Source organism: Xiphophorus couchianus, chromosome 12, assembly GCF_001444195.1.
Source record: "Xiphophorus couchianus chromosome 12, X_couchianus-1.0, whole genome shotgun sequence".
NCBI lineage: Eukaryota > Metazoa > Chordata > Actinopteri > Cyprinodontiformes > Poeciliidae > Xiphophorus > Xiphophorus couchianus.
This window is the reverse complement of record NC_040239.1, coordinates 16,488,181-16,512,253: the sequence shown is the minus strand read 5'-3', so window position 1 is coordinate 16,512,253 and position 24,073 is coordinate 16,488,181. Positions and strand designations below refer to the sequence as shown.

The 24,073-nt window shown below is 37.3% G+C and overlaps 1 protein-coding gene across 10 annotated transcripts in view; it reads right to left on the bottom strand.

Moving 5' to 3' along the window:
* ank1a (ankyrin 1, erythrocytic a) overlaps positions 1-24,073 on the bottom strand; it is a 100,977-nt gene that overhangs the window by 58,375 nt on the left and 18,529 nt on the right. For 8 of the 10 annotated variants that reach the window (XM_028034504.1, XM_028034505.1, XM_028034497.1 and 5 more), the window contains exon 2: positions 7,844-7,936. The exons of the other annotated variants lie outside the window; for them this stretch is intronic. In XM_028034504.1, coding sequence (XP_027890305.1) covers positions 7,844-7,936 — 93 coding nt within the window. The remainder of the gene's footprint in view (positions 1-7,843; positions 7,937-24,073) is intronic. 10 annotated transcript variants of the gene reach the window in all.

The following is a 24,073-nucleotide window of genomic DNA, read 5'->3' as shown; positions in this document are numbered from 1 at the left end:
ATGTTGCCTCACACACACACACCCCAACATCCACCCACACACTCAGTCAGAGACAGCCTCTTTTCATTTCACACGCATTCACCTATGCTGTTCTGCATGCAGATGCAAACACACACTCGCCTGCATTCAACATACACACCTATGCAGCTCACAGCAACCTTTCATGTGCAAGCATACAGTTCTGGCAGCAGTATACTCAAACTGAATTTTGCTGCACATTTTGACAGGAGCAAAGATTGGTGCAAAAGTTACTCAAAGTGGGGTGGCTGAATTAAAAACTGGAGAACAAATTCATTGTCTTGGAAATAAAAACCCTCCCCATTAAGACTCCAATAAGTGTTGCATTAATGTTCAACAGTGGATATAAAAGGTGTAAAAGTCTAGGTTTGAATTAGAAGAGTTTGTGTTTTAGACCATGATCACATTTTTCAAAACATTTTTGGCCCAGTTGGTTTTAGAAATGGAGCACTAAAACAAAAGCATTTCCTTTCAACATAAAAAAAAACAACATAATTTTTTGTTTAAGACCTTCCAAAGCCTTATGGGAGAGTATGATCTGGCCAGATGGAACAAAGAGTAAATTTGATGCGACAACACTGAACTTTACCAAAAGAACACCATACCCCATAGTGAAACACGGTGGTGGCTGCATGATTTTCACATATTTGTTTCAGTGATTCATTATATTCAGATTTCTATCAGACTCCAGAAGGTTTTGAGTCCAAGCTGACTGAAATTTGAAACTGTAATTTTACCCACCTTTACAAAAAATAAATAATGACACTGAAAAAAACTAAGCCCAGAGCATTATACTTCCTCCACCATCTTTCACTTGCAGAGTGGTTTTTGTTTAATGATTTGCTGCATTCTTACCAAAGATCCCTTCTGCTGACCGACACCTTTAGACAATGAGAACCTTTTTCTCCTTTTAAACTTCACTGCAAACTATGGCTTTTGCTAAAAGATGTAAATCTTGTTAGCTAAGCTGAGTCTGATTTCAGATAATCATATTCATTATAGCGGGCTGAAGATGTGAACTTGATAAGACTCACTACTGTATCATAAGGTCCTTAAAACGTAATATATTTAGGATGTGCAGACTAAAGAAACCTGGTTTTGTTTTAAATTTTCTCCCAACAGAGTTTTTTTTCATCTGAATAGGTCAGGGAGGATTTTTAAAATGATTTATCATGGTCTCACTTTCTTTGCTTCAGAACACCTTCCAAAATGAACCTACACTATTTTCATTGCCATCCACTTTCCACTGATACATAATTACATCCTAAATCTTTATTTACAACATATTTATCACACTTTGTTGGAAAAAAAACTAGAAATTGCTGCATATAAAGATCTTTTACACCACGTCTAACCTAGGTGGGCAATATATTCCTTTTTTATTTTAATGAAGAATCCATATGTGTCTCACATGAGGACATGCAGCTTTCTTTCTCTGATCTCACTTTTGAATCATTTCTAAATGCTGCGCATATTAGTGCCTGAGTTAACAAGGGGATTCATTAAGACCTTTCTTTTGGGCCCTAGGTGGGTATCCTCTCAGGGTTCAGAAACTATTTCTGTTCCTGCGGCTGCATGGACATTCCTAAACCTGCAGCATTGAACAGATCATCCATCAAATGAAGACATTTCTTTACGCCTTGCAGTTCAACTGGCATTTTCTTTTGGAGTATACTTCCACCTTTACCATGCACTCCTGCGCATTCATCAATAACACATGCACATGCACGCATGCATGCACATAGCTCATCGCTCAGTCTCTCTCTTTTCATCCAGTGAACATTTGCACACAAAGAAAAACCCAAAGATGATATCCAAGGTGCCCCTGGATTTCAGTGGAAAAAGCAAAGCAAAGTAAAATAGCTGCTTTAAATAAAAAATAAAATAAAATAAACAGAAGATAAAGCTAATATTAATTCATCTTAACAATAAGTAACATGTAAACCTAAGAGTGAGAAAAGTGTAGTATATCAACAGGGAAAAGATTAATCATATTTGGAAAAGTAACCAAACCAAATGGAGTCATTAAACCGCTAATAGCTTCTTATTAAGTGAGATGATGATTAAACTGAATGAAAGTTGGAGTTTTTCTTTTAAATAGTGATGCTTTATTCTGGAATGACTTCCATTAATAAAAACATTTTGTTTTTTCACAGTTCTTGTAATTGATTTCTAAATTTGAATGTCTATAAGAATGAAACACTGCGAGAGTAACTTTATTTATTCTTTCTCAAATGTAATCTTAAACCAAATCTTTTTAAGGCATTATCTACTCAATATAATAAAGCTTGAATTTATAAGTATATTGGGATTTATGAAATAAGCTTGTAGATCAAAATTGCTCCCATGTTGCATCTCTCTGCTGAAAAAAGCCACAAAAGATGAGTTAGTTTGTAAAGGGTCAGCAGGATGAGGAGCCCAGTTTTCATGAACTCTTACTAAAGTTGGTATAAAGCCAACTATGTCACTATTACAATAATACTCCATTCTCATATTGGCAGCAAACATTTAATCTGAATTTTGTAAAGCTGGTATCAGCAACCCTTAGAGAGAGAAAAAATTAGTTACAATATTTCAATATGGCGTGGCCTTTCACATGTAAATTGCCCTCTGCTCCCCTAGCCGAGACAAATTACAGCCAAATGCTGGTGGCTGGTTGTGAATGGGCTTCCTAATGTAGTCTGCATCTACAGTTGGCGGGGGAGCAGCTGCAACAGAAAAACTGAGACGAAGGAGAATTTATATGACAGAGTAGAGTGTGACAGTTTGCATTTTTTCTCCCCAGACCGGGTCCACTGTGCAGACGCACTGTGACGAATGGGGCTCAGCTCCCAGAGCGTCTGTCTCTGAGGACTCACTGAGGGGTAATTAGAGCTGATGGGTTATAAGGGTTATTCTCCAGGCCCCCTAAAACTATTGATGGTGGGGAAAAAGGACAAGACCTTTACACACACCTCTGACATCTCATTGATGTGAGACACAGGAGTGGGTGGAGCAGGGTTTGATGAAGCGTTATGTTTTCATATGAAATACATCAGCCCTCAGGGAAAGTCATGATTTGTTTTACTAGTTTAAAGCCACCAGTGAGTATAAAACCACTTGATGGTTTTGATTTCAGTTTAAAGATGGTTTCATCAAAACTCAGTGTTTTGTTACTTCAGAATGCCTGGTTTTATCTTGCTGGGATTTTGGATTTAAGTTTGGGATCACAAAGAATTGATATTTCCCCCCTGTTCAGTTTGAAACTGAATCATTAGTAGCAAATCTTAAAGATCCTTTGGACCTTTTTTCAGACACTGTCATATTTCTGCAGCTCTTCCTGGACAATCGGTGGAGCTCTTTATTCAAAGAACACTTTTTAACTTTTTGCTCCACCGGAAAAAAAAATTATTAAAAAAATCTACATCAGTCAGTTCTATAAATAATGGTTATAATTTTTCAGTCACAGCTAAAAAGTAAAGAATGGACCAATTTCAGAATTTAGATAAACTACGGTACATTATTTCCCACAGCTGTGATTCATTTAAATATCTCTCTCTAAAGCTAGCACATGTAAAAAAAAACAGTTTGGCAATTAAAGTCTAAGCCGTTTATACTGTAAGTGGGATTTGAGGAATAAATGGGAAAGTATTGGTGTATGGTCCAAAAACATTGCTTCGGTTTCTACAGCTAAATGTCGCTGCATACAGACAGCTGGTCAGTGTGAAAGCTGCCATCTCTCATTACTGCACAGGACACACATATTCTGTAACAAGCAATCCAAATGATTCTAAAAGTATTTCAATGATTACAGTACCTCCATTATTAAAGTAATTGTGTGTGCAACATTATATTCAAATACGCATGTAAGTGTCGTTTGTGATTTTTAAGAACTTTGAATTTAAATAGGCTGTTCTTCAATGGAGGAACTTAAACTGTCTTGTGGTGATATTAAACACTACACTATATTTGACAATGATGAGGATCTCATCATAAATAAATGAAGAAAAGTGTTGCTTTTTACTTCTGAAATGAAGTTATGTTAGTGATACTTTTAATTTTGTCAAACCTTTATTAAACAGAACCCAAACCTTTCCCACCAAAAGCTGGAGGTCTTGACCCTCAAAGCTAAAAGCCACTGCAGTGTTGAGAATGCGCAGCCTGCTACCCAGGAGTCACCATCCAGACACAAGATAGAGGAAGAGAGCATAAAATCTTTAAAACATTCTCAGTGACCAATGTTGATCAAAAAAATCCTAAACTTTTATTTACAAGTCAGCATTTTAGTCCAGTTGACTTTGTGCTCAAAACCACAATTTGTTTTGTCAAGTCGTGCATTTCATCCTGATCAAATTGTTTGATTATTTGAAAAAATTTAAAGACAGTTTGCAGACATTTTGAGCAACCTACAATCAAAAAAGGAAACATGCATAAAAACATTGTAAATATGCATGTATAATGTGACAAAAGTCAGATGATACAGGTGACCTTGTATGAATTTTTGAGTTCTTGAATAACTAATTAATGATCGGTGAATGTGTGCAAACTAGTGAAGTGAATTTATAAGTGCTTCACTTTGAACAGGAGTAAATTCATTTATATTCAGTATGAACAGAACTTTGTACTTCTTATAAGTGAAATCCTGCATAACACTCAACAGTAAGATAATGAGAATCTGTATGTATAGTTTATGTCTGGATAATTGTTGCTTAAACCTCTTTAAAGGGATTATTTTTTAAAGTCAGTCATATGAAAAGTGATTAAATTCCCAGAGTGGTGGACAGCTACCTGCAAGTCAGACGAACTCTTTCTTCTCCCCTCCACATCCCTCAGTTTAGCTGACTTAAGTCATTTAAAACCAACTTAAAAATGTATAAGTCGGTGGTATACACCTATATTTAAGTTATTAACCATCCACCTTCATAAATACTGGCAAAATTGTCTCAGCTGAATTTAACTTCCATGTTATCAAGCCAAGTGCTGATAACATTCCTCTAGGCTTCTAGCTGCATATATTTGTTTCAGCAGCTGCAAGTCCTTATTCTACTTGAACTCCACCTAAATTCAATGAAATATTTGAATTTTGCAAATGTCTGCAATAGGATCAAAGATGAGAGCGTTCCTGTGGTTGTTTTGTTTTGGACTCGTAATCAGCTGATCAGGTCGACTGCATCAATCGACCTGATCATTTTGACTCGACGACTTTGACTCGTTTATAGTAACACTAAGGTTTGTTTTTTCCCCTCATACTACTGTCCAATCATGTAATTATTGCTGCCAATAACTATTTTAGTGTTTCCACCAATTTTGCTCTTTTTATGAAACCATATATATCCTGATATTTTGGTGCTAAGCTGTCACCTTCCTGAAGCAGCAGAAAGTTATTGCTGCTACAATAACTTCTATGCTTCGCTGTTTCTCTCCTAGATGAAGCCACTAAAGGAACAACAACTGCTATTAACTGTTTGTTAATTAATGTAGAAAGTAATCCTGGAGTAGCATGTCTATTTTTTCTATATCTGCTCTGTGTTTAAAACAGTCAGATGGCTCCTCTCATCAAACAGGGTTCTGCTGGGAGTTTGTTCCTGTTAAATGAGAATTGTTCCTTCCCACTTTCACCATGAGCTTGCTCAGCATGTGGCAAAGTCAGTGACCAACCCTAACCAGTTGGGCTTCATCAGGCATGTACCTTTTTGTCATTACAGACTAAAGTTTGATATGATGAAATTTGTTGTGAAGTGGTGCAATATAAACAAAATAATTTGAATTGTGAAAGTGTAGACACTTAAAATAAGCGAACGGAGTGTTGTATCCAACAGGCATAACATTTTCATTGCTAGTTGTTTAAGTTGCTAAATTCAACCTAATTTGTGACATCTAAATTTACGAGAACTATCGAGTTCAAAAACTAAAAACTATATTTGTCAATATTTCTGGACCGCAAAACTAACCTAAAAGTAAAAAGAAACAAAGCAAAAAAAAAAAAAAAAGTTCTAAGCCACATATTATTCAGATTTCTATCTCGAGAAAAAATACACTTTATTTGTTTTCTGATATAATGCAAATATAGATAAGCAACTTGCAGACTGAAGGATCTCCAGGCTTCACTGTTTGCTGGGGCTGAAAAAGTCAAGCAAGTGCGGCTGGGCTCGTTGGGACTGTGTCACCTTTTCTCTCCGTCTCTGTATTCTGGGCACAAACACGATGTTTGCAAGTCTCATCTGCCTCCCAGCATTCATTTAGCCCTTTCCAAAATGTCACAGAAGCAAACTGTCATGTAAATTATGTTATAGCCCTATAATTAAAGGATGATATGCATATTTGTAGTCCTGGCAGGTGAAAGAAAAATGAAAAAGTAGAAATATCATCTTTCAAGCATTCATACAGAAGATAAAACTGAATTCAACACAAAATCAATTGTTCAGTGCATTGGCATTCAAAGGCATCCAGGGGAAAGACTCCATATTGTTGTAAAGTACGTTCGGGGCTTTTGGAAGATGGTTTGCACTCTGGCTTTCCTTCCATTTGTATCTATTCTGTGTTAAATATGTTCCCCTCATCATCTTCACCCATTTTTTTAAGCAGGCTCTGCTCTTCCAAAAGCTTTGCTTAAGACAAACCCAATGATGCTCCAGAGTGATTGGGAGCAATATGGAGATCAGGAGATAAGGCTTAGGAATTTGGCTTGAGAGCAAAGGGAGGAGCTGGGATCTGAAGGGAAATCATGGGGGCAAGAGTCATCTGGGACAAGTTTCCCTGGGAGCTTTATTGAACTTAGATGATCTCTCCTCCAACAACTGACGCTGGATTCAAGATCATCTGTTGTACATGTGCAATAAAAACCCTTTGGTCAACCTATCCCAGACTGTTTAAACAGATAAAAACCGACAAAACACAGGCACAGCATGTGACAGGTTCATGGGATGTACGCACGGCCACAATACACAACACCGACACATCAAAGGCATGAGCAAAGGCAGGCATCAACATTACTCCACAGGGACGTCACAGTTAAACAGACGCAGACTGCAGCACAGACAGAAAGACAGACGGGCGTGCAAATCAAACTTTGTGCTAATAAACAGAGATAATGCATGCAGGAAGGAAACAAAGCATGCACACAAACTCACTGATAAAATAATCATCTCACAAACATAACCTTTCACTCTCCATCTCTTTCCCACAAACACTCTAAGTTGTGACTTAACCCTTAACACAAACACATAATGACACAAGCATATTTTGTAAATCAGAAGAACCCACAGGAAATATACTTCAACTGTTGTCTTACACTAACTAATAATAACTACATGTAGCAAGAAACCGACATAGACAACGCTTGCATCTACAAACTATACCTAGGTTAGAGTATATTTTACCCGTGGACTCTTTCCTTGCAATATGCTCATCCATTTTGAGAAAACTCAAAGACATCAAAATAGATATTTACAATATACAAATAGACACTAATGTGTAATTATGTGAAACAAAAAAGAAGGAAAACATACAAACCAAAAAAATAAATAAATTAAACTTAAAACTCAGCGAGTTAGTATGAAACTTCAAGCAAGGACGGGAACAAAGAAAAAGGTCCAGCCTGATCCCACGACACCTGACTGAATCAGCTCACAGCACAACAGCAACACTAGAAATTTAAAGGAACCAGAACTACAATACCAGAAGCAAAACACAACAAAAACAAGATAAAGATAAAACACAACAACAACAGCAAAAGTGACACAAACTACAAGTGACAGGGTGATTATAGATACTTAATATATGAATATATATAAAGATACATATAAAGAGACAGGAAAATCCAGAGATACGTGTTGCTGGTATTTACTTCATCATCATAGTGCCATACTCCTTGGCCATCCGGCATCTCAGAGCTCACACTACTGTCCTGATCGATTAGCCAGCGATGCACGGCGTGGGCCTAAAAGGACACACGACATAGAGACAGAGCCCGGTTAATTGCAACAGGGAGCAGCAGCGATGAGGAGAAAGAAAAGAAAGAAGAGGAGAAAGCAGCAGCAGCAGGAGAGTGGACAGAGAGCAATGTTAGACGGTGGAGCAGATTCAGAGGAACAGGTGAAAATTAAAACAGAAACAGCAAAAATCAAGAGGAAGAACGAGCTAAAGAGCAGGAAAAGAAACCTTCCCCACCCTGTCCCACCCCATCATTACTTCCATCCGTCTAAAATAAGAACCCCCTGGTGGAAACACGGTAGCTTAAGATGGGCGGAATGGACACAATGGAGGACAACACGAGGACATGACCATGGTAATGGACAAGAATGTGTTTGTTTTGTTTGTTTTTCTTGAGCTGTGTCACGTCGGGTGAACTGGGATTTCCTTTTACAAACCTTGCAACATTTAGATATCAATATAGTGTACTTACCTCAAATTTTCACAAAGAAACAAACAACTAGTTATGTGCAGCAAAAACTGCAACACATAGAAAATAACATTTGTCACATCATGGAAAGGGAACATACAGACACCAAATGACAAAGTCATAAATATTGTCAGAAATGTTTAAAAAAAAAGGCTGGAAAACAACTAAAACCTTTTAATATCAATAAAAGTTCAATTAGAAATGTCAGAGTGAAGTCAGAGGAAGCGCAGCAATGTAAAAAGCTATTTAAAATGAAGTTTTCTGTAATACTGAGTGTATCACTACTGTGATATTTTACACATAACTACTTGATAATGCAGTAACTTTATTGATCTGTGATACTTCCTATGATATATGAAGAAATGTCTGCAGTACAATCACCAGCTTGGTTGCACATTGCTGTGGGGTAGCATGCCATTTGTTTAAAGTCAGCCAACGTGTTTGTGTTGGTCATTGTTACCAACAAAACACTCAAGCTGATCCCACAAGAGTTCAATGGCGTTGAGATACAGACAACAGGGGAGTCATTCCAGCCGCTCTTAGATTCTGGAGGTTGTATTTTGATAAACCACAAACTAAGGGCACATTTTCATCTTGGATGAAGAGTCAAAATATGACACTGCAACTGTTTCCACAATTTCATCTGGATATTTCTATGCATTGAGATTTCCTATGATGATAAAGAGTCTTTTTTTTTCCAGTGTGGGGAGATGCTGCCCCACACAATCACACAGTCTCCACCTAGAGATTTTTGGCATATGGCACAAAGAACTTGGCAAGTTTTTCATGGGTACAACCCACATATTTGACTCTGCTGCTCAACTCAAAACCTTTTGTGCAAAGTATGAATATTTTTACTTGGTATATTCTCCATTTGTTTGTATCAAGTAAATTTTACAGGGAAAACTCTGCATGGGTTTAAAAATGTGCCAGTATTCAAGTGTGAAAACAAAACAATGCTCTCTCACACACCCACCCAACAAGGATCACCCAAAATTTATCAGTATTTGACACCTGCATCTCCCACTTCTTCCTCCAGACAGACAAACAGCAAAGTCTGCTCCAACTCCCTCCTCTGTAATTTGGATCAAACTGCAGCCAGCTCCAGTACCGGTCACCCTGAAACACACACCCCGCCACGCGCTCACACACACCACCAGCTCCATCTGTTACTCTCAACTGTTGTTGTGTCAGCACCAAAAACAACCGAACACAGCTCCTTTTGTGACGCTCGCTGCCCCCTCTGCGACAGAAATACTTGTCAAGATTTGAGGAAGGGGGTGAAATCGCAGAATCTAGGGATTAATTATCCTGTCACGGCTGCTATGACACATTTTCCATTTACTATGCGCAAGCAGTTTTACAGTATAGACTGTGTTTCTATGATGCAAGCTGTCAAAGCATTGACCATTTAGCACTTTAGCTGTTGACCAAGTGCGATGGCCGAAGGTTACAAACCATGACCAGGGAAGGTGATGTTACGTAGCTTCACATTCGATGACCATAAACATGGCAAGTCCATTTGTATGAGACGTCCATTCACAAGGCAGTTCAACATGCTATAGAGAAAAATAAGGGAACAGAAGTAATGAAAATTACATTATAGTATGAAAGTAGAAGAGTAACAGCAACACTGAAGTAAAAAGAGACATGTTAAAGTGAAAATAAAACAGTTAAGACAGCTCTGAGATATAAAAATGAGCTGATAATTAAAATTTTTTATATTAAAGCTGCAGAAAACAATATTTTCAGTCCTAATTTAAGAGCATCAATTCAGGTGCTATTATGGACAGGATTAGTTGGTGACTGTGAAGAACTAAGTGATTCAACAGGAATATAAAGCTTTATGGCATCAGAATATGTATTGTAGGAGATGTTGCAGCACTCCACAATCTGAGGAAGAGGGAGTATGTTGCCCTGAATAGGGACACAAAATTTGTTCTCTCAAACACAATGTAGTTCTGGTCCTGAACCAGCATAGCACAGTCTATCCATGAGTATCTTACGATCAACTGTGTCAGTTGCAGCGCTGAGACAGAACTCCTCTAAATAATGTTTTTATTTTGCAACACTTTGAAAACACAATAACCAATTTACTGAGCCAAAGTACTTTGATTAAGTGTCGACCCATTCAGGCTATGCGCTGCCTCTCGCCCAACGACTGAAGACAGAGATGGAAGAAGCAAGATTTCACTGACGGCGCACAGCCTCCTGTATCACGATGCAGGCATGTGAATACAGGTGCTGGTAAAGCAATAAAGACTGCAAAAAAAAACACTAAAACAAATGGAGTCAACTCAAGGGTACAATGAATCAGACAATAACAGCAGAGGCCTGTGTCTCTACAGAAAACCAGCATAGTGGGGTGACTAAATTGCATCAACAAATGACCCTAAAACTCATACTGGATGCTTTTTATCTTTCTAGATTTTCCCATCAAATGTTGTTTTAACATTGGCTTCATTTTCTAGGATACCTGCAGTAACGCACAGCAGTATTGCTGGACACAGAGTTGTATTGTTTGTGCTAATACGTCCGCGTTTGTGGGTCGCTGTACGGATGTGAAGAACAGGGGCGTCACCCGCAGAGTCTGTGGTAAGCTACAGAGCGTGTCAGCTTATAGGAATAATTGGATTAAGTAGCAGACGGTTTGTGATGACAGGGAGAGTGGGGTAAGGGAAAGAGTATGGGACGAAGACGAAGAGGAGGAAGGGGGAGGCAGACTGAAGCACCAGGGGGAGAGGGGTGCTGATAAGTCTAACAAGCCATTTGTCCTGGAGCATCAGAGGGCCTGGGGACGGTGAACAGACACACAGGGACTCCGACCGTTACGCTTCAGATGAAAAGGATTAGAGAATAAGACAATTCTCTCGACAACTAACATTAAACCAATCAGCAGCTTTATGGCATTTAGTTTTTAAGAATGCTGCAGGACAAATGAAAGATCACTCTGCTTGATCATCTGTGTAGTGAAATCACTTTTGTGTTAAATATTCCAGCAGCTTGTCATGAACAGTAAAGTTGCTGACAGCATTGAGTATAAAAGTGAAGAAAGGAGTGAAAAGCCAAAAGACTAAAGGTCAGATGGGCGTGAAAAACACCTTTTAAAGAATAATTACAGAGCAATGCAAGTCAAAAGTGACGAGGATGAAACAGGACATTTTGTCACATGTTAGCTACCTTTTTTTTCTGGGAGAGTTTGGGGATTTTGACATCAAGCATGTAGTTTTAAATGACAAAAAAAATTAAAAATGCAAGAATAAACTTAAAGACAAGCTTAGAAGAAAACTCTTTCTATAATTCACATTGGTAAAGATCAATAAGGATGTCAAGAAATATCAGCTAAAGATCACAATGGGCGAATTTGCCTTTATTTAATATCCAGAATATTCACAGTAGAGATGCTCCAGTTAGAGACATTGTAGCCATTTAACAAGTTCTAGTCACCCATCCTTTCTTTGAGCTTTAAAACTTTTGTGCTTCATATTTCAACACCTCTCTAATATTGAAATTATCTAATACAAGTCAGACATTCAAATAACTTATAAAACTGTTTTTGCAAACAAATGACTAACAAAGAACATGGAAACACCTTAAATATCTCAAGAATTCCAGTGTATCTTATTCTCACAGACCATCTACTTCACCCCTGATAATTTCCCTTCCTGTCCATTACTTTCAAGTGCAGAATCAACACTGAGTAATCAAGTTCTTAATGTCACATGTCAAACCGGCCCTGGTTCCCTGTGAAAGGCTGACACAGTATCTAAGCTAAATGGACCCCACTAAATAATTCAAGTTGTGAGGAGAAGAAAAACTTCTACAAAGAAAGCCTCTTCAGAGAGGCGGCAGGTGATGGAGAGCCTGAAGAATCTGGATTTATTTGGTTCTCATCTAAACAAGGCTCAAAATAGATGTGTGTCAAATAGAGCATGGATAAGCGTCAAAAACTGCATGTGTATGTAAAAATGGGGGAAACTCAGGCAGTGGCATAACTATAAAATATGAATGCTGTGTTTGGAAATACGTGATGTCATTAATTTTGCACAAATTCTTGTTTTAAATACACGCAAATAAAGTCTGTACTACAATTTCATACGTCATTTCTAGAAAATTGTGTACAATGTAAAAATGTCTGCTTTATATTTTATAGCTCCACAGCACAAATTACGCTTTAGAGAAATATGAGAGGCTTTCCCTTTTGCTAAAGTGTGATGGAGTGCGAGCACACAGGCAGAAAGTGAGAAGTAAAGTCCATGGTGAAAGCGCAAAAGAAAAAGCTCCTTTAATCAGCCTGAATAATTTTATGTGGCCGTCAGCTTCTGAACACAACAAGAACGGATGAGGGGAGGGCACAGGTGGAACCAGCAGGTGGCATGAAAGGAAAGGACGGTGCAGTCACCTCTACCTATCACCTCTGTATTTCTTCTTATGGCTCTTTATTTGGGTCCTCACATTTAAATAAATCCCAGATTTAATGGTTAAAGTAACTATTCATGCAAGTGTCCAAATGGCTATTGCTGATGCTTGAGCTGGATTTAAACCAGCGTCACCTGTAGCTGAGCAGAAAGTGAATATCTCTATTAAACCTCTTTACTTAGAGAAATGCTCCTGATATTTTGTTCACTCCTTCCTAATTCAGCCTGTTTTTTTCCTCTTCTGCCTGCAAGCCTGAGTCAGAGGTCGGATTAACATCACAGCACGCAGGCTGAGAAGCTGCTTTGAACTTCTCTGCAGTGAAGTGAAACTGCACCCACTTCTGATCTTTAGCTGCGTCTTTTTCTGTCCACCTCAGAGAGTACTTATCAGTGGATCACTCAGATGGTGGGTGTGGGTCTGGGAGGATCTGGTTTAATTAAAAGGACTTCTGGATCCCTGGCTGAAGCCTGAAAAATTACAATCTCTTTCAAAACTATTCACATTACTCAAACGTTTCCACATTTTGTCACTCTGTCACTTTGGTTATCAAATTTTTTTTTTCACTTTGAAAAGTATACCATGCACATTTGCTTACCACTTTCACCCCGATAACCTTGAATATCCAATATATCCTATTACCTTTAGAAGTCACCTAATTAGTCCACTTGTGTGAAATTTAATCTCAGAGGTTTAGTGGAGGGTGTTTTCCACAAATTTGGTTCCAATACTAAACAGGTTCTTACTCAACATCAGTTCTTTTTGTTTCAATCGTCAGGGTTGCTGCACAAAGTGTTGTTAGAGAAAATCATGAAGCAAACTGAATCATAAAGATCAAGGAACACAGCAGATGGCTCTGTGATCTTCAGATCTTCAAGTTCAATCAAAAGACACAATTAGCACATTATTATTTTATTAGTCTCTTAAAAATTCGCCATATTAAAAAAACCTAAGAGAATTAGGAGGAAACCCCCTTTAAAATTTATTTCTACTCTTTATCAGTGACATTCAAAGGCCTCAGTGGCAATCCCTCTAATTTCCCTCCTCTTTTCACAGAAAGCCGTTACTCTGCCACCTCAGACTATTTTTATCCAACATTGCATTACCATAATAAAATACATGCATGGCAAAAAGATAAACTCAAAGAGACAGCACAGCCAAAAACCTGGATTTGAGAGGCTTATTTTCATCTTTCTTTCTTGTCCTTTATTCTTTTATGTTGCTCTTTTCTTTTCGCTCAGAGAAATGGAAAGAGACATGCCTTTTCTTCCAGCCTGTGCTTCATTATGGTGCTTTTCAGGTCTGCTCTATTGTATGCGCCCAGCCCAGAGCCATGCACAGACAGAGGAGCAGCCGGTGGATTACCCAGTCTCACATCAACATGCCACCTACCACTCACGCAAGCCCTCCCCTGCCAATGCTACATGCTTTTAATAAGTGTGGCCAAAGAGTCATGCTACGACTAAACCAAAAGCAATAGCAGCTGTACTACTTTCTTTAGTGGAGACAATAGGTCATGGTTCACAGCAAAGCAAAACAAGTACAGAGAATGTATTTCAGAACAATAATGCGCCATGTGGAAGGACAACATATGGAGCATCATGTCTCCAACTGTAAAATTAAATATGCAAATTTTACAATAATAATCAGATCTGATTTTGTTTTCAAGAAAATGTATGTAAAAAAGAATCTAAAGGCAATACTGATTTCATTTTAGTTGTAGTTAGTCTTGATTGAAATGTAATTTAGTTTTGCTCAGATTTATTTGTTTTAGTTTTATTAGACTAACTTTAGCTGACTTTTACATCTTGAACAAAAATCAGTTCTTAGCCTGTTACAGAAATATTTACCATAGAATGGAACGACACGAAAGGTAGATTTTGAAATCCACAAGTACAGATTTACTCTTATTCTAATTTATTGTTTATAAGAGTAAGACTATTCTAAAGTCTCAGATTGATATATAATTATATTTTATATTCCTTTTCTCACATTCTTTCATCAATAAACTGTTACTTTCTGTCATAATTCTACTCAATCTGAGTTTTTATTTAGTTTTTTAAATTATTATTTTATCTTTGACTTGTCCAAAACTTGAATCCAATGGAGGGATGGATAGATGGATAATGGAAAAGTATATTTTTTGCTCAGCTACAGTTACTCAAGATTTTGTTTTCTTAAAACAAAGTTACTAGATCAATTTGGACAATTGTTGACAAATAAATACTACAAGATGCTGATATTCAGAATGACTAAAAAACATGGGATAAGAGCTCTGCTGTATGAGCTCGAGAACATTATTTTGGACTATTGTGTTTTACAGTTTTACATAATATTGTGTTGGGAAGCAGGGCTTAATGTGGTGGTCTACAGTTTGATGAGGCTGTCAGATGCACACATAGCATAATTCAGCACTTCCACAATGGGAAATTAAAATAATAATGTTTAGGTGTCCTAAAAATAAGATATTATACAACATTTGCATAGATTACTCAGTTAGCAATGGTGTTTCGGGTTTTATGAATCTTTGCAGTAAATAACACTGACACTTTCTTCCGTTATACACACAGTGCATTTTACTCACATAGCCGAAAATTATTTCTACATCAAAATCTAAAGCCAATATTAGACAGATGAAGCCCGTAGATTGGAGGACAGGGGTCTTTTTTTTCACCCCTTCAACTTTAGCAAGTTTAATTTTGAGAATACTACACAAATCCCTAATTCCAGTACAAAAGGTTCTAAGATAAAACTTAATTATCAGCAGAAAACATTAAACCATATAGAATGAAAATAAATTCAATATCCTATTTGCTGCAAGGCAACAGTGTTTGTGGCTGAGCTCCCAGTTCAATTCACATCAACACATAACAGACTTGAAGGTAATTACAACCCAAATTTAGCACAAGTATGTTTCTTTTTGGCCTCTGGTATTTCTGAAACATTCAATCTAACCAACATCTACAAAAGCCCTAAAGTAAAGACTCATTCTGAATACAATGAAGCATTTAACTAACAGACCGATTTTTTCTTTGAGAGCTGGTATAAAAGAAAGCTGAATTAAAGAAGCTACACTTACTGAAAACTTGGTATCAATTAAATCCTCAAACTGAAGCCAAGAAGACTTACAGGTTTGGTTAGATAGTTAAAAGTGAATATAACAAATAAAAGGTAGATGCAAGTAACTACAATTTGCTTTAAATTGCAAAATAACAGTTCCTGGGTTGCATTGTAAGAGGTCGCATGTGCATGAACTGAAACTGTCTGTAGGTCTTTGCTCTGCACTGGGCAGAGCGGAGCAGGTGCGTCTGGTAACCATCCATCACAGTTGTTCTATCACCTTCTACTGCTCCCCTCTTGGGACACAAAGATGGATGCCTCCTCGATCACCGCTGCACGTAAAGTGCACTAAGCCTCTTTGTTTCTTTTACCTATTATTGTTTACTCACCCACAGGAACAAGGCCGTCTGCACAAAGACACACATGCACACATATGAAAACTGTTCTAAAATAAGGTTGAATCCCTGCTTCAAATTCTGCCAAACCTAAACTCTCCTCACCACTTTAAGAGGCCTGCAGTAATGAAGGACTGGTTACTGTACTGGTTATTTTAGACAACAGGTAAATTAAGATCCTTTGATGAACACAGATAACACATTTCCACAGTATGTTCCAATATTAAGTCTTCTTAATGTACCTCATCCAAAGCAGCTAAATGTTCCAGCAGTCTTGAGAGTTACTGCTATGGTGTCTACAAACACTGCAGAAGCGTAGTGTGAATATGCAAGGAAATGCTATAGATTCACTGCTCTTAAGACAAAGGTGTAATCTCTTTCATTAGATCCACCCAGGAAAAATTGAATCTGAAACATAATACTCTCTGTGGGGGAAAGAACAACAATGGCAGAAGTTGAGCTGTGAGGTGCAGAGACAAACCTTTAAGTCTGTCAAATCCTTCAGAAGAAACCATTTTTCTTTCTGACTTTATAAAGGCCCTTTAAGCAAGTAAAACACACTTTTATACCTAAAAAAATTACTTATTTAGAGCCATCATCACGTTGAAACTTTCCAAGTTCATTGAAGTGCTAATCAGTTTAACTGAATTTTACAGCATTTGTTTTACTCTTTTTCAGTCCTTTTGCATAAATATCTCTGTTGAAAACTGCAGCCATTAAAAACTCATTTCATTCGTGTTTGAACATTAGAACAGCACACTGAACTCGTCTCTGCAGCAATTCCTAACTCTGTGCTCAGCAGTGACGACACGTGGCTAAAACCTGCACACACGTGCTCACTAAGCCAGGAGGTAGGAGGCATACGCCCACATTTTCACACACACCCTTGGATGCACCTTTACGTTCACCTTTTTACTTATACAGCCCTTCAGATACTTTCAAAAATGACTTGCAAACACTGTAAAAAATTCCTGTGAATACAATCCGTGCTGAATGCATCTAAAAATAGCGCCCCAAAGGCACCCCGACTGTCATCACTACGCCTTTTGTTGCCCTTATCATCAGTGTGAGGTTTGTTCAGTGACGTCACTATGCCCTCTCTGCAGCTTAGCTCTCTCTCTCCTCTTCTCAATATTTCCACTGTGCATCCCTAAGCTCCTTCCCTTCTTTTCATCCTCATCTCCTTGCTCTCTCTCGGTCTTTCTCTCTCTTGCACATTTTTAATGGGATGCACTGACAGGTGACAAACACTAAATGAAAAAAAAACGAGGACAAGAGATAACATCTCGGAGGTAAACCTCTACTCAGCTGAGAAGAAAAGGCAAAAAAATTATTTGACTGAAAGCACAAGAAAAAAAATGGACAAAAAAACTTAAGTAGAAGTTTTAGTGAAATTGCATTAAAACCCTCGTAACCAGACGAAGAAATTAAACAGTGGAAATGATTGTGTCATCAATTAGTTTTAATTTATTATTTTGCTAAAGATCTTATCCTATAACATTGAACTGTACCTTGTATTAGCTCTGTCTATCATTTTTGTTTGGTATTTGTCCCATCTTAAAATCCAGTTACTAACTGTTCTCTGATGTTTAAGAAGCTAAAGATTCCTGCTAACAAACAGCGGCATATCGAGACGAAGCTGCAAGACGCCATTGCATCATTAAGGATGTTTCTCCATAAAATTAGTCTGCGCTAATGTTCTGCTACAAATTTTACATAAACTCTGTTTGATTTGTGTTTTTAATGAGTTAATTCTATGATAAAGAATTGATTAAGGTTAAAAATGGATCATTTTATACATCAACATGTAGCCTGCTATAACGTGTTTTATTGGTTAGGAAAGTGTCAGGACTAGTAAAAGATTTATATGCACATAAAGTCCTACTGTGTCATTTAAAACAATGTTGTTTATGTAAATTATATCCACTGTAGCCGAGTGGGTCACTGCTGCTGCTGCAGCAATGTTAATCAATGTCTTATTCAGCCATGAGTTTGGGAGAAAGGCAAAAATGAAAATCTGCAATTTTTAGCAATACAACTATAACCAATGACTGTCACAGCAGCTACGCTTTATAACTCCTAAAGTCACTGCAAAGTTCAAGGAAAACTGCAACTGCAACAAAGTTTCAAGGGAATTTTGCCAACACAGAGTTTGGATTTGTCTTGCATTTGAAATAATGTATCTGATTATTTAACAGGAGTTTCACTCCAACCTAGAAATAAAGTCAGTTGAAAGTCTGAGAAAGTGAATAACAGATATTATTCTGTTATTCCGTCTCAAAGTCGCATGTCAAATAAAAATTATAGCAGGCACAAGTCCTGTGGAGTCTCTTTCAGTCAAAACGACAGTTAAAATCTTCCAACTAAAATTAAAACAAAAGCATAAAAAGCTGAAACACTGCAAATTTTTGGTATTGACAGGCAATATCAAGATAATTACGATTGAGTTTATGATGACAAATTGCTTTTGATGCTTTACTGTTGCTTTAATGTCTTTCTAATGTCAGCATTGACCATGCATTGACAAAATATATGTATAAAAAGAACATTAATCATCTACTGCAAAGCATAATGTCTAGATCTAGAGTTTAATTTATAAAAGAAATGTTGGAAAGTAGGTTGTGCTTTTAATCACAATATGAGATTGAACCAGTCCCAGTAAAGTTTAGGAAGACATGAAAACATAATGCTGATGCCAAGATTGGATTAAAAATAGTTGTTCCTGGCCTTAAACCTAAAAGATCTCAACTTCTTCTGTTGCACTAAAGCTAAATTAACTTCTTTTACTCAATATTCAAACAAAAGAGGGGATATTTCACACCTGGGGTCTGAGAAAAGTACTCTTCTGTCCTCAAAAAGTTTGTATTCTTGCTCCAAATAAAAACGCATACCGACCACCGAAGAGTGCCTAACCCCTTGTAAAGCTCTCAAACAGGAAGAGAGCACTTGAGGTCCTGTTTGATGCACCAAAAGTGGTTCATGGGGGTTGTCAAAGCTGAGTACATACGAAGGGGACACACATGGGGTCAGCTCAACGGCTAAACAGAAAAGAAAAGCAGAGGAGAGAAAAAAATGTGAACATCTTAAAAAGTAGAGTGCTGGAGAGAATCAATGAAAAGAGAGAAGAGAGGAAAGAGCTGTGAGGTTTTGACACGATGAGATGAAAGTAGTAATGGAAGCTGTAGTCCATGAGAGGGGTTAAGATGAAGAAAGAAAGTGCAGGTGAAAAGGTGATACACTGTTCAACACAGTAAAAGAACATGTTTGTATTCGGAGGCCCAATGTGTGGGAAACTATTTACATATTTAAATAAATTATCATTAGTAAGGTGTGAGCTGCAGAGTACAAATATCTGTGAGAAAAGTAAGATGAGAAAAGCAACCTAAAAAAAACTGTTCGAGGTAGTTTTTATAAAATCCTGCTGATAGGAAAATAAAAACAATTTTGCTTTTGTTTAATAAATCAACATGTAGTCAAGTCATGTCAATTCCCAGAAATGTGAACTCTTAACTGTGTAATGGTACAGAAAATTTTCCAGTACCGGCTGGGCTGCACAATACTGGGAAAATATTTACTTACAATAATGAATAAAATCATTACAATATCCATTATGATTAACTCAGATTTTCCTGACTTTTCTTTATGCAACATGTCCAACACCTTTTGCAAAGTGTAGCATCACAGCCAAACTATCAATGTAACAAAAATAATTATAAAGGTTCTGTTTTTACATCCATTCATTTTTATATGACCATTCCACTGAATAGCAACTCAGGCAAGGCACTCAATAGCAAGGTAATGTGCTTTCATATTTTAGCGATACATGGCCGCCAGCTATGGCAACAAGAGTCATTCTGAGTAGATCTGAGGTTTGATGAGGATATTAGAAGAGAAAATCTCTTCCGGTAGAAAAATCCTAAATCTGATGAAGGCAGGACTGGCTATAATTAACATTCATCCATCCATCCGCCCTTGTCCCTAATGGGGTCGGGAAGGGTGCTGGTGCCCATCTCCAGCTGAGGCGAGAGGCGGGGTCTGTCGCAGGGCAACACAGAGACAGACAGGACAAACAACCATGCACATACGCTCACACCTAGGGAGAATTTAGAGATACCAATTAACCTAACAGTCAAGTTTTTGAACTGTGTTAGAAAGCCGGAGTACCCAGAGAGAACCCATGCATGCACAGGGAGAACATGCAAACTCTGTGCAGAAAGACCCTGGGTCGGGAATCAAACCCAGGACCTTTTTACTGCAAGGCAACAGCTCTACCAACTGCTACCAACTAAATTAACAATTTAATGTTTTTATAACTTTAGCAGATTCTCATTTTCAAATATTTGTATTTAGTCATGAATTTATTAACTAATAGTTTCATCATTGATGAAAAAAGTTAAATATAAACATATATTGAATGCGGCCATATTTAAAATAAAAAGATAGCATGATTTTTGTGAACTGTCCTAGTCGGGACCTTCACCAACATTTTCCAGCAGTCTAGAAACTTAGCTGTTGATCATTAAATTTTACTGCTTAGTATTTTCAGAAAAAAGACAAGAGCACAAACCCTGCCTAAGTGTTGCTGAATGACGTGTTGCTATTCTCTCAGTACAACTGCCTCACCAACTATAAAAAAATGTCTCAGCATAAACAAACTGAATAACCAGAAGCAAAACCTTTAAAATACTTCTGCTCTTAGATGACACATTGGCTGCCATTTTTAATAAATGGAGCATGAAAGAGTAATGTGCAGCTGAGGAAGTACCAAACAACATGCCTACCACCTTACGCTCTCTGCAATCTGTTTCACTCAACTATACTCTGATTCCCTTCCTCAGGTTGTCGTTGTGTTGCCTTTTAATATCAAATACCTACTTAGGATTTCTCTTTTCCAATTCATCTCTTTCAGATGTGTCCTTCTATAAGACTTTTACTCCACACTGTTCTACTGCTGTAACACAGCTATTCTCTGTATTTTTTTAACCTTGACTGTGCAACATTCGTGGTACTCAGCATCAAAAGTGTTGGACCTTCCAGGGTTTGTTTTTGTTATTAAGAAATGTTTCATTTGCATCTGCTTTGCCAAGTTTTTAATTGTTAAGTACAATAAATGCTAATAACATATGAAATTGCTGGGTCTTTATTTTTATAGTTTATAGGTTTTGGCTCTCAATGAGACAACCGATATAAATAAAGGTCAACTAAATATAAACTGTTCATTGTCCCTTATGTAAGCACTGTCCTGAAAACATTAAATCAGGATTTTTTAAAAAATTAATCTTTCAACTTTTTTAACACTGCTTAAAAAACACACGCTTGTTCTTTGTGCAAGTAAGAAGAAACAAAACAAAGCATACTGTTCTTTAACTTAACTTGTAACAAGAAGTAAAAAAAAAATCAGTCAAAGATTTTATTCATCTTTAAAAATGTCATAATTTAAACTTTTTAAATAGTTTTAGGAAATGCTCCAGACTGCCCAGTAGATTCATTTCACTCTACTATGGACATAAATCTTCAGTCAGTGACATGGTAGTGATTTAATGTACAAAAAATATCTAAAACACTTGAGAACTGTAACAATAATTAGAAAAAAGACAATATACTCATGGAAAACAAAAAAAAAAACAGTGCCCTCCAGATTTATTGGCACCACTTCTAGAGATCTGTAAAATGTCTATTTGTTTTTTCTTGAATTTTGCAGATCATTTACCATTTGTATGTTCTTCACTGCACACAAATTACATAAGGATTAGTTAAATCAAAAAGAGTGAGCTAAAAGCTCTCCATGGTAAAGTCTTCCCAGTAAAAGAGAGGGTCTGGTGTATAACTGGTGAATGTCTTAAAAGTATTCTTACAGCTAGCAAAATCGGATTATCTTGCTTTCTGACTTATTGTAGTATGTTAGGTTAAAATATATGTTAGGTTGAAATAATGCATAATGTCTGCACAAGTACGATGGACACAAAAAGAAAAACTGCAGAGGCAAAAGTAATAAAACATTATATCTCTGTCCATGGTGCTGAAGTTCAAGTCTGAAAATGTTTTTTTTTATGTTCAGTCACTTCCATATTGACTCGGTGGTATTAGTATTCTTAAAACCATAAACTATGAATGCTCAAATCATTACTATGTTGCAAAGAGTCTATAAAAAGATCAAATTAATTTAAATTTCAACATGCCACACAGTTCGTGCTAAACTTCTCGTATTTGATTAAAAACAATATCTAAATACATCTGAAATTATATAAGGAAATAAGGAAAACACAAAGCTGTAATAATAGCTTAAAATGTGTTGCAGAAATTGTGTTAAACTGGTATGGCTGAATAAATAAAACAAACACTTTTAGTTCTATCCTGCAGCTCTTATTTTTCTAAGTCCTCCTTAGAGATGAAAGTACAGAGACTCTCAACACAGATTTTTATCAGGAAATATTTGAGAGCTTCATGCTTCCCTCTGCTGACAAATTTAATGGAGAAGCTGGTTTCATTCTCCATCTGGGCTTTCACACACATAACCAAAAGAACAAATATCTGCTTCAATTACCATGTTATCACTATGCTTAATAGGCCAACAAATTATCCTGACTTAAACCTCACACTGAGAATTATAACGATGAGATACAACAGAGCCAACAATGAAGATGAGGCCCTTGTCAAAGCAGCCTGGGCTTCCATTTCATCTCAGCAGTCACAGGATGATCGCCTCCGAGCCAAACCACACTGAAGCAATAAGTCATGCAAATAAATAATGAGTGCTTGTACTGAAAAGTACATGGACAAACTTTACAGAAGGCTAAACTTTCTGAAATAATATCCTTCTTCATTGGTTGTATTACTTAAATGTTCCTAGAAAGTGAATTCCAAAATAAAATTGAAACACTATGTGCAATGAACTGCTTTAAAATAGGAGTTTCACCTTATAAAAGTATCTTTTCAATCAAGTTTTTATGACTTTAGGATACCTATGTAAGTACTGTCTAGGAATGTGAAAAGATAACTGATAAACCGTGGCAAAATGCAGCAGCAATGCACATAAAATATTGGCAAAACAGTCAATCATTCACACAACAGTTGGTTTGGCCATGAAGCTGAATCACCTCTTCTTCGTGTCGAGGATGCCAGTGAGCATCTGGAGAGAGCTGGAGGATGAAGCTCACCTCTGCTGCCATTAAATCATTCATGACCCTGCAGTGCTGTGGACCACACAGTGCCAGAGCTGCCTCCTCTAATCTGCATTTCTTTTCTGACACTAAGTACACACACCACCAGAGTCAAGGTTTTAAGCTCTGCACCAAAACTCTACTTCACTGACAGCAAATATAAATGGCTCACCCGAGCAGACACACATTCGACAACAGTTTGCATTTCACTGCTGCCGTTCCATGCAGCAGTATCCTCCACTTCCCCCCAATGACCGAAAAATATGTACAAATATGTTTTTCTCCATGGAAATCACCACAACATCGTTCACAAGCAGTGCAAGTGTGACATCAGTCCTCTGTGCAGCTTCAGGAGAAGCTTCCCCATCCAGATAGGAATAGAAATATCCTTATTTGTCCCACCAGGGGGAAATTCAGGTCCCAAGTCCTTAAGCACACTCACATATCTGCTTACCTGGAAGTAAATTCTTACCTAATAAATGTCATACAGTACATAGTGCTGATGTTGTTATTTTAAGGGGAGCATTGGACTAATGTATGCAGAGCTGTGTGTTACATTTATGTTGCAGGTGCAGAGAGATTGTCATGATTCAACAGCGATAATATGCAAAATAAGTAAATCAGAACATGTGACTCATACATTG